The 18,647-nt window shown below is 50.7% G+C and overlaps 1 protein-coding gene across 2 annotated transcripts in view; it reads right to left on the bottom strand.

Moving 5' to 3' along the window:
• Positions 1 to 904: 904 nt before the first annotated feature.
• LOC104575843 (AP-4 complex accessory subunit RUSC2) overlaps positions 905 to 18,647 on the bottom strand; it is a 57,733-nt gene continuing 39,990 nt past the window's right edge. Inside the window, exons 3-13 of one of the 2 annotated variants that reach the window (XM_088539027.1) lie at positions 15,006 to 16,982; positions 12,346 to 13,131; positions 11,651 to 11,851; positions 10,310 to 10,453; positions 9,186 to 9,262; positions 6,795 to 6,969; positions 6,262 to 6,367; positions 5,168 to 5,214; positions 2,592 to 3,564; positions 1,983 to 2,156; positions 905 to 1,636 (exon numbers count right to left, since the gene is read on the bottom strand). In XM_088539027.1, the coding sequence (XP_088395153.1) occupies positions 1,456 to 1,636; positions 1,983 to 2,156; positions 2,592 to 3,564; positions 5,168 to 5,214; positions 6,262 to 6,367; positions 6,795 to 6,969; positions 9,186 to 9,262; positions 10,310 to 10,453; positions 11,651 to 11,851; positions 12,346 to 13,131; positions 15,006 to 16,875 (4,734 nt within the window). In that variant the 5' untranslated portion in view covers positions 16,876 to 16,982 and the 3' untranslated portion in view covers positions 905 to 1,455. Of the gene's footprint in view, positions 1,637 to 1,982; positions 2,157 to 2,591; positions 3,565 to 5,167; positions 5,215 to 6,261; positions 6,368 to 6,794; positions 6,970 to 9,185; positions 9,263 to 10,309; positions 10,454 to 11,650; positions 11,852 to 12,345; positions 13,132 to 15,005; positions 17,095 to 18,647 lie in introns of those variants that run through there. The other variant, XM_088539026.1, reaches the window with a different exon arrangement.

Here is an 18,647-nt window from a genome sequence, read left to right as displayed (position 1 = left end):
TGAAATCACAAGGCTGCATACCAGATGGGAGCTCAATCAGCACCTTTTTTATTAATATGCATCATAAATAAAGAAATAAATAAAGGCGAGACACCTCGTTCTAACTGGGGAATACAAATTAAATATGGTGCAACGTCCACTAAGTGATGTACAAGCAGGAGGTAACCTTGCAAGAGCAGGGTCCCTTGCCACGGGAAAGCCAGCCCAGGCATGACACCACGAACAGCGTTAACCTGGCCAAGGCACCAAATACTGGCATGGCCTTTCACTAACACTGTTCCCCACCAGCGGGCAGCATGAACACGACAAGGAAGGGGTTGATTTGCATTGGCTCTGCCAAGGACCCCAGGCCCCCCAGCAGCCCTTTGTGCTTGTACACAATTATGGGTCCCCCCCACCCCACCTCACTGCTGGGCAAGACCCTACGCCATGGGGAACACCGTCCCTCCCACCCTCTCTCCCCTGCTCCCTCTGGGAGCACCCGTCCTGCTCTGCCTACCGGGAGCACTGCTCCCTTCAACAAAGAGTATCCCTAGCCCCATCAGGGACCCATCTTCACCCCCTCCCCTCCAAGTGCCCCTCTCTCCACTGAGCATCCCAGGACATCCAGGCACTGGCTCCCTGACCAGCATGGAGGGCATGGGGGACACCCATCTCCTACACAATACTGAACATTCACACGTCTTCCTCACAACCCCACACAACGCCTTGCCCCACACACACACACATACCCTTTCCCCTTCCCCTAGCCACAGCCAGGTACAGCACAAAGCCCTGCACTGTGGCAGTCCCCCAGGGAGGCACCTAGCCATGCCTGAGCCACGTGACATGAGCTCTTGGTATGGTACAATACATGACACATCATTAATATCGGTTAGGACAGGGCTGTTCGAGACTGGGGGAGCCTACCTTATGGTCCCCTCAAGCCACAACACAACCCACCAACATGGGAGAGCCTTGCAGAGACCTTGCCAACACATAGCGCTCCCACCTCTGTAGCTGATGATGCCACATATGCTGAAGGCTACAGGCTGCACTGTTGCTCCTAGGAAGGGGACAGCCGACATCCTGCACCCTTCAGCATGGCGCAGAGCTGGGCAGAGGGGCAGTGCCTGCTCCGGCAGGGACTGCTTGAATTCCTGCTATGTACAAGTTCATGGCCTATGGATGCTGGAGATGGCATGAGGTGTAGGAGGCTCAGACAGTCCCTGGTGTGGCTGCATGCACGGCGATGCCTGGCAACATGGGATGCAGCTGGCAGGAGGCCCCACGGGCTGAGGAAGCCTTTGGCAGCTGCACGAGGAGGAACAGGAAGGAATCACCCACAGTTACTGTATTCTGCAATGGCAAGAAGGGTAAGAAACTAGCAAGAAGCTGTGTCTTCCTCTGGCAGGGTGGGCTTCCCCCAGAGGAGCCTCAGCAGCTCACGGTACTGTGCCGAGCCTCCCAGCCACATCAATAGTCCTCATCTTCTGGGTGGGTGACATACATGATGGGCACCAGTCCCCTCTCAGAGTCGAGGCTGCACTGCAGCCAGTCACCGTCCACCTTGGAAACGACCTGCAGGATGTCCCCTTTGTTGAAGCTCAGCTGTCCTGCCTCAGTGGCAATGTGATGGCAAAGAGCTTTCACTTCACTGCAGGCAGAAGGAGGGGAGAAAGGGTTAGTCCACCACAGGGCACTTACCCCACTGCAGCCCAGGGCCTCTGCAGTCACCGAGGAGCAAGCGAAGCCATTCATCTGCCTCCTCCCCAGCCAGACTCCCCAGGACTGCTTTGTCACAGGGCCTACAAAAGCCTTCCCCTTGCCCCCTGGTCTGCAGGTTGCAGAGTTGGGGTGGACAGGAGTGCAAACTGCTTTACTAAACTGTTCCTGGTCCATGAGTGCAAAAGGGGCCAGACATATCTCAATAGGCAAAGCAGCACCAGCCCCAGCCCACTACATCCCGGGCCCCCGTGGGATGGCCACGTGGCACTGCTCACCAGGGAGGGTTAGGAGACAGCCCCCAAGCTGGCCGTTGCTCAGGTGATGCTTCTGGTGGGTCCATCCGTTGGGACTCCAGCTCAGGGGCTGCTTCTCGCCACATGCTTGCCCCGACCGTCTGGGCCACCAGCTGGAACACAGACCTGTCCAAGCTCAGCCAGCTAGAGGGCAACCTACGAGAGGGAGACAGAAACAAGCAGTGGCAGGGAACTGTGCCTAGAGAAAGGGGCCAGCTGCTCCATGGCAAGTTCATTCCCTGTGTACACACCCCAGGTACACCGGGTAACTTCATACCTCCTCCTCATGGGCTGTGTCTGCTTTTGGGAGGGATAAGGTGATGATGGGGATGGAGCAACCCTACTAAAGGCCTCTTCTCCCTTGCCCCAGAGAGGGGCTTAGGAGTCTAGGCAGTGGTCAAGGTCAGGAAGAATTGGAGAGACAAAGGGTGAGAGCAGTAGGGAGCAGTGGTGTAGGTGGAATGAAGGCAGACAGGGCTGATGTACTGCTGTAGTGTAGCAAAGGACAAGGCTATGGCCTGATTCCCACCTGCACCGCGGCAATCCCAGGTTAACTAGCCGTCCCTGGCCCTAAGCCTTTCATGTCCCTACCTGTTGGGCTGTCTGGGCTCTTTTTGCACCTTCCTGGACCCAAACAAGTGTCCCCACTTGATGGGCTGGCTGCCTCCCGATGCATTGGTGCTGCTCTGCTCCCAAGGGGCTGCTGCTGCTGCTGCCTCCAGTCTTTGCTGAATCCCAGCCTCCTTCTCCTTGCTGCGCTTCAGCTCTGTAAGCACCGAATCTGGGGGGCTGCCCATCCAGAAGGGCCAGCTTCGTTCCTTGGCCTCTTCACTGTCTGGTGCTTGATGGGGCTTTTTCGGGGGCTCTACCAGAGCCTCGGGGCTTGGCCTGCTGGCAGCCTTAGGCCTCTCCTCCAAAGTGCCCTCCGCAACGGGGCAGGCCTCTGCGCCCTCCACCACCCCTTCACGGGGTGGTGGCTTGTGAGTCTCAGTTGACCTGGGCACAGCACTCAAAGCCTTCTTCTTTTCGTAGCAAACAAGCTTGGCGCCTTCGGCTGAGCCCTCAATGTAAATCTGGGAGCTCTGCATGAGTTGGTACCACCAGCCTGCCTGCTTGTCTTTCTTCCCCTCCCAGGTGCTGTCTCCCACCGTCCTCTCTTCCTCCCTGTCGCCATTTCCACAGGAGGCCCCCACCCCCTTGACTCTCTCCCTTGCAACTTGGTCAGGGCTGTGGCCTGGTGACAGGTCCCCATCTGTGGCACCTGCTTTACACGCCTCGGGAGCAGTGCTGCAGCCGTCAGGATCCTCACTGCTGCCTCGTGTCCGCATCAGCTGCAGGGTGGAGTGTGCAGAAAGCAGCAGGTCCTGTTTCACGCGCAGCAGCTCCTTTTGCTGTTGCTGTTCCTTGCCCATCTGCATCAGGTGGTGCTCAAAAAGGAGGTCTAGGTTGAAGGGCAGCAGAGAGAGAGGCTGGAGCAGTAGCAGAAGCTCCTCAAAAAGGGGCTGACACACACTGTGAGACAGGCACAAGAAGCCCACTGGCTGGTAGTGTGCCAGGATGATATCTGCAGGACAGGAGACAGTGATTAGATCAGAGGCCCTCACCACCTTTGCCCACTGCCAGGCTACCACAGAACTACTGAAACTATGGAGAAAGGAGTCTGAACACCAGTTTCTGGTCACAGCTGTGGTTGCAGCATGAGGTTCAGCACTGCACCACTAGTCAGGGAGCACCAGATGTTCTGTGAGCAGACCAAGGGCCCAGGTGTTGCTTCCCATTCTGCTTGCAGCCTGAACTTTGACAGGATCTGCCTGTCAGATTATCCACCAGAAAAAAAATCTATCACAAATGCTGTGGGTATGGGTATGAATAAAGAACATCAAAGAGGGCTGACACATGTTAAGATTCTCTTCTTCCGCTTCCCAGATATGAATAGGGAGCTGCAAGAACCAAGCCAATACCAGTTCCCAACAGCAGGAAAGTATCAGGAACTGTCTGGGTTGAATTGTGGGTCCTAACAGAAAATCAATTACCTCTTTCCACTTGCAGCATTCAGTTTACACTTTATTTGGCCATATCTGTACCACAATTGACCACCTCTCCACCACAGAGTTGAACATAGGGCTTGTGGTCATTGGGCCCCAGTGGGATAACAAACTTATACCACAGACACGACTTGCACCTTGTCTCCTACTGCTCTGCTCACCCTTCAGTCTCCAGAGACCCTTAGCTATTTCTCACCCTTTCATCTCTTAATTTTGGCTTGAAAAAAGACTGAACAAAAGGATCTGTAAGGGTTCTTCTCTGCTTCAGAAAAACAGTGGTGTCTCTTGCCCCACTTCTGAGTACAAAGGTATGTCTGCTCTCCTGGCTCTTCCAGAGAGAAGTGCTGACTGTACACACTCAGTTGGCAATGTGAGCATCCCTTAAGCCTGCCAGAAGACACTAGGCTGGACTCTTTTTGCAGTTCAAGGGGCTCTAGACTTGAGCCTGCAGTATTCACAGTGCATCAAGCATGTTAAGGGCATCTCTGTCTCACTATGCACTTAGCACTTAACTCATGCTGCTTCTAGATTCAGGCAGCTTGGTCAGAGCTGCTGGGTATCTACACACTCTAGATACATTTCTAGTTAAAAAACAAACAAACAAACAAACAACAACAATACTCCACACAACTGGTAAAATCTGTTCTTTGTTCATCTGTTCCTTTCCATTCCCATGCTTGAAGTTTTTCAGCCAAGTGTTTACACTTCCAGCCATCCCAGACTCCTAGGTGCTGGGCAGAAATTTGCAAAAAAATAAAGAAATTTAAGGAGGGTCAGATCTGCACACAGGCACCAAATCCCATGAGGGCAGATGGAGAGGTCTGCATTGGAGGTGGTACTGGCTGGGTACTGGCTGCAACTGGGAAGGACATGGTTGACCAGACTCAGGTGCATGGACCTGCATGGGGCTACAACTTCCACCTCCCTCCCTGTAGTTGAACAGCCCTCCAACAACTTGTACATTGGGGTTGGGCACAGTCTATTCCTTCAGCTCAGAGCAGAAGAGAGCAATATAGGCTGAATGATCACCAGGGAAAAAAAGGAGCGCTAGAACTTAGATTTGAGCTCACATCATGCAGAATAGGGTGTCCACTCCAGCCCACACAGGACTCAAGCTCTTACCTTCATGGTTGTAGAGGTGGTTGAACCAGAACTCCGAGGACCGGATGCTGCAGGAAGGAAAAACAAGCAGATAAGAAGCAGTTAAAATCCCCTCACCCTCTCCATCCTTGCTGTTCTACGAGAAATGTGGCTGGAAAAGGGCATTTATATAGCATAGCCCTGTGAACCTCAAGACCTAGGAAAAGACAGTGGCTTACACTGATCAGCATGCTTTGACCACAGCCACCTAGCATGTCAAGGAGCCATCCTTCCCTTTTTACTCTAAAATGAGGCATTGTGCAATGGGCCCTAATAGACACATTTCCAGCAAGTTTCCCCATCTAGTGCCTTTGTCCTTGGCAAAACTTAGCTTTGCTGAGCAGGGCTCATATGGAAAAGACAAATTATCTACAAACATGAAACCACTGCTTCAGGTTTAGCCCCCAAAATGCTGGCATTCAATGTCTACAGAGAAGAGTTGGGCCACCCTTCACATGGTGAGCAGAGCATAACTGAGCAGTCTCCCAACATTTGGGAATCTTGGGGACTCCATTGCCAGTGTCAGCTCCTACTGACCACTGGAGTGGAGCAGGGAAATAGTATCCTAACATCACTCATCCCAACACAGGGAACATCACTGTCAACTTGCTGTTTAGCACTGAGTATTTCCACTGCTCTCCAGACTGAAAGGATCAGTCCTGGACCAGGAAAACTTCTGTTTCAGCCTCACATACTGGGATTCACTGCAACCCTGGGAAGCAGCAACACAGGAATTTTCATGAGTAATTTAAATTGCATACATTATCTCCACTCCTACATGAAACCAGACAGAAAGATTTCTCCTATCTAATGCTTTGGGGCTAAAACAAGTTGAGATTGTTTTTCGGTGGTCTGCAGCCAGCCCCTCTCAGTCCTGGCCTGGTGGAGGGGTAGGTTTTGATCCCTCTGGAGTTCCCTCAGACTCATGGCTTCTTCATTCTTCCACACACAGTTGGGGATCCACTTCCAATTTTAAAAAAAAATATTTATACTGGCAATTGCACTTGTGTGGGGGTGAGGTGCAACACTTGCTGCCAGCCTCAGAGAATGACATGCAGTCATAGGAGTCTGCTTACTTGAGAAGGCCAAAGATGAATGCATTGAACCTCATGGTGTGGTTGGTCAGCTCCGTGTACTGGCTGATCTTGCTGTAGAGGCTGTGCAGCAACTTGGTGGAGGGGCCTATGGACATAAGCACAATGGTGGGATTAGTTTTGAACAGCAAAGTCAAAATGGAACCATAGGAAGAAGCATTCAGGGAAAGGGAGAAAGGGCTTGGGTGCCCCTGCTGCCTCAGGCATTTCTCCTCTGCTGATGAGCAGGACAAATTCACTCTATTCCAACAGCTGGACTCCACAAGGGAGATGCATCGCAGTCTGTCACAGATTGTCACTTCAAAACATTGAGATAGTTTCAGTGCATGCAAGTACCCCAGGGACGTGTCCCTTACTTCAGAGGGGACTACAACCCTTGGTTCAGAATCAGCAAGTACACGGAATTGTGCTGTGGGTAGTTATAATTTGGGGTGTCGTCAAGTTTCCCCAGCACCTCCCCAGGTACAGCACAGCAGTGCTGAGGAACAAAGGGGATCATAGCCCTGTCTCCATACCCAGCTGAGTGGATGCCTCCACCACACTCCAGGGGATGTTCCTCCTCTGGCCAATGATCATATCCAGGACATAAGCCTTGAGCCCATCACTCAGGATATCCCGGACAGCAGGGCACAGATATTTCAAGATGAGATGCCCCACATTGGGGCTCACAGAGCTGTTCCCAAGCTTGGCCTAAGGGAAAAGATAGAAGAGGGAAATGATGGTAACTCTGCTGTGGAGTACTGATATATGCAAACAGTCTAGCCCCATTTGCCTACTGCAGACACCCAATAGGCCAATATCTAGGCCAAAATGAAACTAAGAAGCTGGCTCTTCATTTCTGCTGCCTCACACATACACCCCTCTTCTGGACTGTTCCCTGCAGTGTCTACTCCAGTCTGAGATAAAACAACAGCTTGGTAAGAGGATATCCTAGTTAGAAAGGATGTCTTTAGTTCTCACTATAGCATATATAGCAGGAAGATCTAGCAAGGCTGTTCTGCAGGAGGAAGAAAAGAGTAGGCACTTTTTGTGCTGCTGTAAAAGCTTTTCTTGCTACTATTTTAGAAGCAGGAAGCACCAACTGCAACTTCCTGCACTGAGGAGTTAAGGAACACTTGACTCAGTGACATGCCAAGCTATAATTCCTAGGGATTACTATAAATAAACAGGGTGGAGGCAAAATGACTGGACAGGGTCTGGGTTGAGATGAGGAAGCATTTAAGAGCCCAGCATCAGCAGAGCAGGGACACATTCTGCTGCATGCAGTTCTCAAGTGGTCAAGGGGTCAATCGAAAAGGGTCAGCCCCAGGCCTTGCACATCATTCAGTCGGGCTGAGAGCACAGGTTTTACCAGCTGAGCTAGAATTACACTGTGAGGCTGGCACAGGTCCACAGAGGCCCTGAACTGAGGCTGAACTTCTGGGTCAGGAATAATCCTGCGAAATTCATTGAGTATGAGAACATCAGGGATGGGTGCTGCCTTTTGACAGGTGTATGCTCAGGCCTTGGCACACTGAGGCATAATGAAACCCCATATGAAAAACATGTGGAGGCTGTAGGTACATCACTGTCTGCCAATAAATTAATATGAAAATGTTGCATTTTTTTCCCCAGATCAACACTGAAAGCCTAGGAAATTCACAGTGAAATTGTAAGAAGCTGTGGAAATACAGTCAGAAAATCCAAACAGCTCCAGTTTTGCTACACAACAATCTCTGCAACAGCAACAATTGTGATTAGGGGGCCTCTGAGATATGATTGAAGGGTTTGGAATCTGTCATAGTCAAGTTTCTTCTTGGAAGATGGCACTCCAGGGCAGTCGTCACATCTAAACAGTGTAACATTTCTGCTTTAGAGTTCCCGTGAGCAAAGCAGAATATTCAACTTTGAAAGGAGGCACCACAGCCAGGCTGACTGTCACAGGACTGAGAAACAATGGCTGGTACAGGCGGAAGTGAGGTTGTTCTGCCTGTGTTATTCCAGAAATGGGAGACAAAGGGAGCACAAACCAGGGATAGCCTGCCTCACAGGCAGTTTAGATTCACTCTGAAGATATAGAGAATTTGTGGCAAGGGCCACAGGGGACACCCACCTGTTCCAGATGTCCCATGACTAGCACAGACTGTTTCTCCATTCAACCCCAGCCCCACAACAAGACAAATTCTGATATAGAGGTAGAGCAAAGACTGTGGCAGACTCAGCTACTGTGGCACCTGTCTACTGAAGGCATCTCAAGGGTTCTGTCACAGAACCAACACAGGTCTTCCCAGGAAAGGCATCAGAGAAGGACACCAATGAACAATGACAGAAGCACATTTTATAATCATGGAGACCTGTGGTATGTCAAGGGACTGGGGACACTGCACTGCACTTTTTAGTACTAGTGCATGAACAGGATCACCGGGAGGGCTGGGGAGGGAGACATAATTCTCTGCTATATGAGATGAAAAGAGTAGCTGTATTGCCTCAGACCAGAGGTCCAGATGGCCTGGTATCCTCTCATTAAGGGCCACAAAGAAGTATGTAAGAAAAAGCCAAACCAGAACTACAAATACAATACTTTAACACTATCTCAGTCTACAACTGCTTTCAGCTCAGGGACTGTTAAGCTGGACATGGTTCCTGTGTGTTCAGCAGACCTACTGAATTTCTCTTCCCTGTATTGGACCAATGTTTCCTTAAACTCATGTAAACTTTTAGCACTTCCAGCATCATGCTGCAAATATGGCCACAGATTTACTACCTGCTGCATGATGTACCACCACCTTTGTTTGTCCTGCTCTTAGTGCTACTAGTGTCATTTGATGGCCCATAGTTTTTGTGCTGGAAGAGAATGGAAAGTCAATCGCTATCCACCCTCTATGTCACTCATGACATTGAGAAGTCATAGAGAAAGCAGCATTTACCTTCACCCCTGGATCTCTGCTGGTTCCAAAGTAAGCCACAATCAGGTCAATGGCAGTGTTGATTGCCTTCACCAGACCTAGAGGGCAAAGACATGGTCAGAAAGCTGCCTGGGAGGCCTCTAGGACAGACCCAAGCCAAACACTTCATGAAGAAATCGAGCAGGGGCATTTCCAAGATCAGCTTATGTCTCCTCTTTGCCAAAAACATGCAGAGCCTCTCCTAACTCAATACTGATTTGATAGTAGAGATGACTTTTACAAGTGTCTGAAACATAAGACACCATTGAGATTTCCAAGGAATGAGATACCATCTCCATGCACCATCCCTTGTGGGAGCAGAGATGAGTACAAGGCACAGCGTCCTTCAATGCCCTGATCCTGCATGGAGACAAAGCAGGAGCCATGCATTTGGCAAGCTATGCAATAACTTTCAGTAACAAACCAGCAGTGGGTCATCTGACAGCTGGATCAACATGATACAAGAACAGAAATCAAATAGGGGGCAAGGTTGCCATTGAGTAATTGCCAACAGATTGGGTAAAGGCATAGGAACCCTTCTGCACATCCCTTCTCTCTGACATGATACAGAGGTAGCTGTCAACAATCTCATACCCAAGACTGCCTCTAGCATAGGCCCCATCACAGCCATACCCTGTTCTGGTTTATTTTTCCCATCCATTTATATAAACACTTCAACATATAGCTTAGAACCCAACAGAACTTTTAACTCATTTACAAAATCTCAAACATCTGCAACACCACATGAATCCTCAGATTAACTCCTGTATAGTGCAACAGGGTGGCAACATGCCCTGCTTTAGGGTAACGTTCCTGTGCCTGCCTACTCTCTTCACCTTTTTCTTGTGGACTTAAGATCCCTTCTCACCATACATCCTGGGACAAGCACCTCAAACATATTCCATGGCTGGTGGTATGGTGCAGAGAACACACGAGCCTGCCACGGAAACAGCTGTCAGTACAAGGGGACATCCAACATGACACCAACAGCAAAGAAGGGCAAGAAAAGAAACCATTATGTCTGTTCAGAGATGAGATAAGGCAGAGATGAGCACTACTCTGCCACACCAGACTCCGTCACTCCCAAACAAGAGGCATGGACCCACCCTTCTTCTGCAGCAAGTCGATGGAGATTGACTCTGTGTTACCATCTGGGGAGAGGCAGAACTCAGCAGGGGGCTTTTCTGCTAGTGAGTAGTAGTCAGGGAAGAAGTCAGGGTAGGTAAGCTGGAGTTGCCTCATGGACTGTCCTGCAGAGCCAAGAGAGAGAGGAGAAGGATCAGCCCTAAGCCCTTACACCAAAGGCTCTCCTACACTGTTGTTTTTCTCAGGGGCAACCTGCACCCGCGCCAGCAATAGTCCTCACATTAGCATGCTCCAGCCTGAGACTCCTCTGCAAGGCAACAGGCTCGTAACTCCCCCAGCAGTGCTTTTTCACACAAGCTTCTACAGTTCAGCCCCAACATCTGGGCTCCATTTGGCAGGGGACAGCCTCACTGGAAGATGCTGCGGAAGGTTTACAATCATTGGCTGCTTCTGAAGAAAACCTCACCAGACTCTCAGGACAGCTGTACAGACAGTCTCAACAGGGATGGAACTGGGTCAAAAGCAGAGCACAAAGAGTATCTCTACTTGTCACATGCAGGCAACCACAGACAGTAAGCAATGTGCCTTCTGCCTATCCTTTGGGATCGTCTCTCTCCATCTCCAAAGGCAGACTTCTGCAGGAGCACTTTCATATGCTAGATTTCCATCTGGATGATTCACACTGAAGGAGGGATGGAGAAACCGCTGGGGTTGGCAGTGCAAGTTGTAAAGTTTTGAGAAACTCGCTTCATGATATAGAGCTGACCTCAAGAACACTCTCCCTTCCACAGGCAGATCGCACGGCTCTGCCCAGAGGACTTGCAAAGGTTCATTCAAAAGCAATTTGCTCCTCACAACCCCTCCTGCAGAGTTTTTGGAGGATGGGAAAAACCTTAATGACAGAGCATGAAAGAGAGGACAGAACCCCACACTACTGCCAGCCACCCCATAAGAGCTGAAGCTCAGCACACAGCATACTGCCAGGGTTGGGGCAGATAGACTGACACCCTGGGACACTCGGACATTAGATCTCCAAGGGCTGAAAAATGGGCTACAAGCTGGACACAGTCCAGGACCACTTGCTGAGGTCTGAGTTGGCTCTCGGGATATTCATTTTCCCCATGACCTTCAATCTGGTCCAGAGCCAGAATGGACTACTTTCATCTTGTGGAAAAGGGATGCCCCACATAGCTTGCACCCATCAGTGAGCCAATCTTCACCCTCTTCTGCTACTCCTCAACATCCCTGTGACCAGATGCAGCATCCTTCTCTGAGCAGACAGAGCAAATATGAGGTCTGAGATGTTGAACCTGAGTCCTAAGGCAATCCCCAGATACCCCCAGCAAAGAGGTGGTGCCCACCGTTCAGCCTGCAGTGGAATTGGCTGATGTTGAGAGCGCCAGGGAACTCAAAGATGGGGTTCCCCCGGTTCAGCTGGGACTCCTGCTTCCTCTCGTCTAGGCTGCCTGCTAAGCCAGGCAGCCCAGAAACATGGTCCAGGCCCAAGGGGTTCCTCTGCCTGCACTCCCGCCACTTCAGCACTTGAGGGGATAGGTGGTTTGCTAGAACACCACAGGCAGCGAGCACCATGCGGGAAGATGTGAACAGTGGAGGGGAAACAGGGAGACAGGATGAGGAGAAAGGACAAAGAGACAACAAGTTAGTTACAGTCCAGCAGCATTTCAGGACGTTAACATGTATACATGACAGACAAGTGGAGGTCACAGCTTGGCACAGCTGAGCGGCCTCATAGTTATGGGCACAGATGGAGCAAGTTTTAGGCCACAAGAACCTGGCATAGGGACCTGTGGGATTGGCAGCCCCATACTGCCTTCTCCAGAGACACAGCACAGGGATCAGGATTTGGAGGATCATGCTCTCGGCCTGTGACTTCCTTTTGCAGGCAGACTGATGATAGGACTGTAGAGCACTGCAGTCCCAGAGGCAACTTCACCCTTGGTTGTGCCTACATAGGAGGGTGGAAGTACAGAAAAGCACCACAGACAGGGTGCTGGAGCTCTCCCAGCCTGGCATGGCCTGGCAGATGGGTACCTACCATTGAGGGGCCGTATGCCCATGCTGCTCAGGGAACTAGAACTTCTGGTCTCGCTGCCACTCCTCCAGTGGGGCTCTGCATGGCCTCCCGCTCTGCTCATGGGCACACCACTCGCTGAGAGGGGCAGGAGGGATCCACTGTGGAGTCGGTACTCAGAGAGTGGCAGACTTGGCTCCAGTGGTGCCTCCTTCTTGGGAACTGGCTTGGGCTTCTCCTTTTGCCTCAGGGCATCACCTTTGGTGGCTTGAGCAGATTGCCTGGCACTGACAGCTGGGGAAGACCTCGTGGGAAGCAAGCTGGCAGAGACGGGACAGGACCTGCTCCTGGGAGGCTGGCTCTCTCCAGCTCTCTCTGCAGTGGGCGAGGAAGAGGAGTCCACACTCTGGAAGAAAGGCAGGTTGCATCGCACAGGAGGGTAGCTCCCCAAGGGGGACGGCTGCGTTGTCTCAGGGGCAGGCTTCTTAATGCAGCCATCACTGAGAGATGCAGCCCCATCTGCTGAGCGCTGTGTCAGGAGCGCGCTGTGGGCTCGACTTCCTGCCGCCCCCAACGGCTCTGCTGAGGCGGCTGAGGCCGAGGCATGGGAATTGGAGGTCTGCTGGCTGGAAGGCCGGTTGCTAGCCAGACCGTAGAGCTGAGAAAGGCTAGAGGCAAAATGGCTGTGCAGGGTACGTGCCTTGGGTGGCTTGTTGAAATGGTGCTGGAAAACAAAGGGCTGGATGGGCAGAGTTGTGGGACGCTGGTCCTTGCTGTAGCGTACCACAGGTTTGCTGTCTGTGCCACCACCTTCGGGGAGACAAAAGGGGACCAAGTGTGAGGGCGGGCAGAGGAACAATCATCATGAGCCTGGCAGATCACAAGCAAAATGGAATGTGAGCGCACACACAGAGCACTGGATGCACACGCAGGACTGGCTGGGTTCCTTGGCCGACAGCCACACAGCATCCCTGCATGGTACAGCAGGTGTCCTCTGCCCTTACTCCAGATCTGCCTTTGGGCAGGGACCTGCCCTAAAAAAAAGACAGGCCTACAGCATAAACCCTGGGACACAGGACCGGCTACAACAGAGCTCTAGTGCTACCTGCAGGGTGTGACAGATCCCCTTCCCTATAAGCACTTTGCAGGGCAGCTCTGTGGTCTTTCCCTCTAGTCCCTTCTCAGACATTCCAGGCTTCAGGCTGCTCTCAGCTCTGTGTCTCTCTCTGCTGCAGGCACGGATTTTCTATGCAGTCCTAATGTGCAGGTCACATCCTATTACACGTGATAGGAAGGGACTGCACAAGGGCCACGGCTGTGGGAACTCCCGGGATACATTGCCCTGGGAGCTGCTGTTTGCCCCCTTCTCCCACTCTGTGCAGCTCTTGCTCCTTCCAAACAATTCCTCTGCAAACCCAGGGCTGCTCCCACCGCTGCCTTCTCCCAGCAGAGACCTACTTTCCAAGCTGTCCTGCAGCAAGCACAGGTTCAAGGCTCAGTAAACAAATAGGTCAAAACACAACTCTTGCTTCAAAGGCTAAAATCTCTCCCACACTTGCAGTGCAAAACACTGCCCTAGCAGTGAAAGAATTGTTCTTTCCATCTCTTGCTGGAAATGTTCATGTCATTAAACGGAAACAGTCAGGGCTCTGGCACATTAGGGGCTATCTAACACAGCCGTCTGGTCAGTCTGCTCAGCAGCTCATTTTAGATGATAGGCTCTTTCCTGGGGTGCAGGTATAAGCACTGTCTGGGGCAGAGATACTGATCTGCTATGCTAGAGGAATGGCCATACTTGAGCCACCTATAGGGCTGTCTCACAGCTCCCTCCCCAGGACATGCAGTAGCAATATCAGTGTGGAAAGCAATTCATGTAAAGGGCTTTGCTGCAGAGGGAACTGGAATAATTACCCTGGTGATGGGTAAGCATTTCTCCATAGGAATCCTTGCTGCAATCTCATGCACTGTTGAGGATAGAGCCAGGAAATTCCAGGCTAATGGGACATCCTGGCTCATACTGTCGATCATGACAGACACTGTGTGAGCTTCCTGGACCCTGCCCAGGTCCAGGATGTAATCTGCATTGAGAAGCAGATGCTGGCTACACTTTCTCCTCCGCTTTATATGGCTCCAAATAAGAAGAGCTAAAAAAAATAACTAATTATTCCTTTCCCTGCCTCTGCTAGGAACCTGACTCTGCTGCGTACCCTCAAGTCCCTGTCTCGGGAGCTAAAGGCAGCCTCTTATGGGACTGGAGGAGAACAGCTCCAGGAAACAGACTCAGAACAAGACAATTCTCCAAGAAGTTGCACAGATTCTAAGTGCTAATGCCATGTCCTCCCTTACATGGTATAGGAGGACTGTACAGGAACTCAAAAGGCTCTAGAAATACAAGGGCAAAACACTTGCATTGATCTGGGCCTGAAATAAGCACAACAGGGCTTTACCCCAGAGACTGGTAGGCTATGGTCTCCCACTGCCATGCAGGTTCCTCTGTTGCTCCCCTCATGTCCCAAAGGGGCCTTTTCTTTCTTTCTTTTCTTTTTTTTAATGTCTTCATTCTGTCTATTTTGGCTCCTTACCATCTGCTCGGACTCTAACATCTCTTTGTCCTCGGACACTGGCAGAGCTACCTGAGCAGCAGCCATTGGCCTCTGTGAGCAGGGAGAGAGAGGCTTGCTCACCTGCCCCATGCCCACCAGGGATGGTCTCACTGGAGTCCAAGTCTTTGGTGGAACACAAAGCCTGGCCATCTCCAAAGGTGTGAGCCAAGCAGAAGCCCTCACAGATCTGGTTCAGGCCATGGACGAAGGGCATGGGTGGAAGACTCTGGCTGCGGTGAGCTCTTTCTTCGAGGAAGGTTGGACAATCCCGCTGTGTCTCAGGAATAGGAGAGAACTCCAAGGAGGAACCACCACTGGGCTGGAGGGGTGGGGAAGAACCATTCTTTTTCCTGCCTTTAGCCAGCTCAGCAAAAGATGTCACTCGCTTTGGGGGAGAACTCTGGATGAGTATTGCTGGACTTTCACTCAACATAACAGGACAGCTCACCATGCGCTCCAGAGAGGCCAGCCGGCTGTTGGGACTCCTGTCCAGGTTCTGATCGTAGCTCCTGGAGCGCTGTCGGCCTGTGTTGAGGTTTGGTGGTGATACATTTACATAGACCTGACCCTCAATAATATTCTGTGTGGTTTCTCCCTTTGTCTCCACTTCACTGCATTCTGCATTGCTTTCTTCTCGTCTCAAGGCAGGCCTTCTAAACAGGTAGTATTCATTGGGCTGGGCTGGGCTACCTTTGGCATGGTCTTCTGAGCAGCTAGTTATGGAAGACCCTGCCGGGCTAGGGGATGACTGGGAAGACAAGTCACACCTGACTAATTTATAATAATTCTGAGTGGCCACAACAAGCCGTGCTTGGCTCTGGAAGCAGGCAGTGAAATCTGAGCTCTCTGAAGTGCAAGGCTCGCAGTGGAGGTGGTAGGAGTTGCAATTAGCATCAAGGACAGGTGAGGAGGAGTGGTGACATCCACACACCTTCTCTGAACTCTCTGGATGATGCGATTCACAAGACATCTTGGATTCTGTGGGTGACGAATGCAAATCCAGGTAAAAAGCTCCTGTGTCTGAGTGGCTGCAGAAGGAAGAGTCACAGGACAGATTGGTTGAATTCAAGTTAGACTGAGAATGGTCATTCATTTTGTTGTAGAGAGCACTGAAGTTTACCAGCACTCCATCAGAGCTGTTGCAGGAAGAGTCACTGATGTAGCCCATCTGCTGGTCAATCACTTCTGACCGACTTGATGAACTATAGCACCGACAGTGCTGGAGCTCTGAGTTGGAGCAGCTGCATGTCCGGCTGTGCAGAGCATCCTGATTCCTCAGTGCATCACCTGTGTTCTGGTTCCATTCCTGGTCACCACCATCAAAAGAGAAGCTGGAAGAGCTCCTACGACGGCAGCTGCATTCATCCAGCTCCATGCGTTCGGAGGCCTGGCGGCACCTGTTGACATTGTTCTTCTTCTGGATATCATCACTGCTGATTTTGCCCTCTTGCCCATCCACCAGACCAGATCGACTGGCCATGTTCCAGGATTTCACGATATGGTTGGAGTCGTGGAGGTGGAAAGGGGGCAAGGACAGCTCGTGCAGGTGAAAGGGAGGTTTGCCAGACACAAGAGAGTTGTGAAGGTGGAAAGATTTTTGACCCAAGTCATCCCCAAAAATGCTGAGGTCTTCACCCTCATTTAGCAGGAAAGGATTGTGCCACTTACTGACACCAGGGACAATCAAGTCCCTTGCTTTGCTCTCTTTGTTGTCTGAGGCTTCTGCTGAGGTTTCCGAGCTTTGGAGAAAACTGCTGTACACCAAGGAGTCAGTCTGTGAAAGGTCTCTGTCTGGAAGGACAGAGGTCTGTGTGATGCCTATCTCTGGCTGGCAGAAGGGGTTGGTCCTTTTGTTCACAGAACAGCACTGTCTGTCAGGGACCTGGCAATGCACCAGGGGAATGTGATGGACAATCAGTGTCTCGCCAGTCAGCTTGGGTGGACTATCCATGGTGAGGAATGCTCTTCAGGACATCAGTTAAGATGGCATGACCCATGGACAGGTTAGGGTGTGCATGGGAAGCTGGGAGGACACTTCTCATGAGGGAATTCAGATACCTAAAAAGAGGAAAAAAATAAAAACAGAGGAAGTCACCTCTCAGGAAAGGCACTAACAGTTTAAAGCATCTTTGGTTACACTGAAGATTGCATGCCATGAGCAGACTAGGTTCTCTCAGCACAATTACTAAGGTCCTCAGCTCTACTTCTTCAGGGAAAGCATTGCAATGCAAGGTCAACATGTCCCCCTCCAGACTCCTGGCACAACACTTGTGCTTCCAACTGACCCCTCTCAAACCTCTTCAAAGATAGTAAACTGATTTCACTCAAGTGACCGAAGTGCTACACAGGTCCTGTTCAGGACACTGCTCTGCAGTCATGGTGGCACTGAAAACTCTCAGGAAAGCAAGCAGGCAACACATACATGACCTCTGAAAAGGGCAGTCTATCTTCTTGCACTGGATTCAGCATTTTTCCCTGCCTCTCAATGTCTTGAACTTTTCTTTAAGAACAAAATCCTTGACTGTGCTGGAAGATCTTGCAGCATTAGAGATATAGAAGTCCAGGACAGCCTTGGCACACAAGTGCCTCTCGTTATGGGGAGTGGATGACTTCAGTGAGCCCTTGGGGAGCTACTGCTGAAGGTTAAACAGATCACATACAGCACCTTGCTTTCTACTAACCCTTTGTGGATGACAGTCCTAGGATGCCTGGCTCACAGTTTCCTGCTGTCTTGTCACATTATATGCAGTACTTAACTACTGTACTTCACAGAAGTACCAGCGTAAAAGTCCACAGTCCCAGGAGCCGTACAGAAAGGGTACTAAGAGCTCAGCTCCATCAGTGGTCAGTAAACCAGAATTTGACATTGGAGAGCAGGGAACATGCTTATTCCTCCTTCCCCAGCTGCCCCAGAGGGCCAAACAGCAAGTGCTCCCAGGAAAACCTGGTGGGTATTTTCCCTTTTGCATTCCCTTCTATACTTCAGAGAAGCCAGAGCAGAAGAGTGCAAGGAAGAGCAGCTAAGGCAGAAAGGAGAGGGAGAAACCACAAAAGACAATGTTGAACCAGGATGATCTTGAGGGATTTGAGAATGACTAGAGCTCTTAGACATCAAACTCTTCTCCTCCAAACTCTGTCCCAGACTCTGTGGTCAGTAATCCACAACCCCTGTCTCACCTAAGCATCCTCAGTGCTCACAGTCCCATGCTGTGATCCTGCTCTGGACACCAGGTCCCCTGCGTCTGCTGCCATTACCAACCTCCAGACCTCAGGATATAACATCCAGAATATCTAGGCCTTCATCTACCTTACCTCAGCATTTGTGACTATGGAATGATATTGAATTTGGAGAAGAGCTACAAGGGCACACAAAAACCCAGAAGAGAAATTGAGAAAAGTAGGATAAGAGAAGTCAGAGCAATGTAAACAATGAGACAGCTCTAGAGAAGGAAAATCAGGAGCTTCAACTCTTCCAGTTCACAGCATAAGAACAGCAATTAAAAGAAGCTAAAATAAAGTTGATCAAAAGCACTTTCCTCCCACGCATAACAGTGCATCTCAGAAACATATGATGTGTTGGCAGGAAAAAAAATAGGAAGATGGAAATGAACCTAGTGTTTACATAAACACTCATTGATGTAAGAGTTAATGCTAATACCAGTGCTAGCAAGCAGGCAAGCCTGTGGATCAGGCTAGACTCTACCAGAGATCAGCATGATCTAT

This window comes from Tinamus guttatus, unplaced genomic scaffold, assembly GCF_059628265.1.
Source record: "Tinamus guttatus ecotype Peru unplaced genomic scaffold, ASM5962826v1 Tinamus_guttatus_pri_ptg001327l, whole genome shotgun sequence".
Taxonomy (NCBI): domain Eukaryota; kingdom Metazoa; phylum Chordata; class Aves; order Tinamiformes; family Tinamidae; genus Tinamus; species Tinamus guttatus.
The sequence above is the reverse complement of the archived record's forward strand: the minus strand, read 5'-3'. Positions and strand labels throughout refer to the sequence as shown.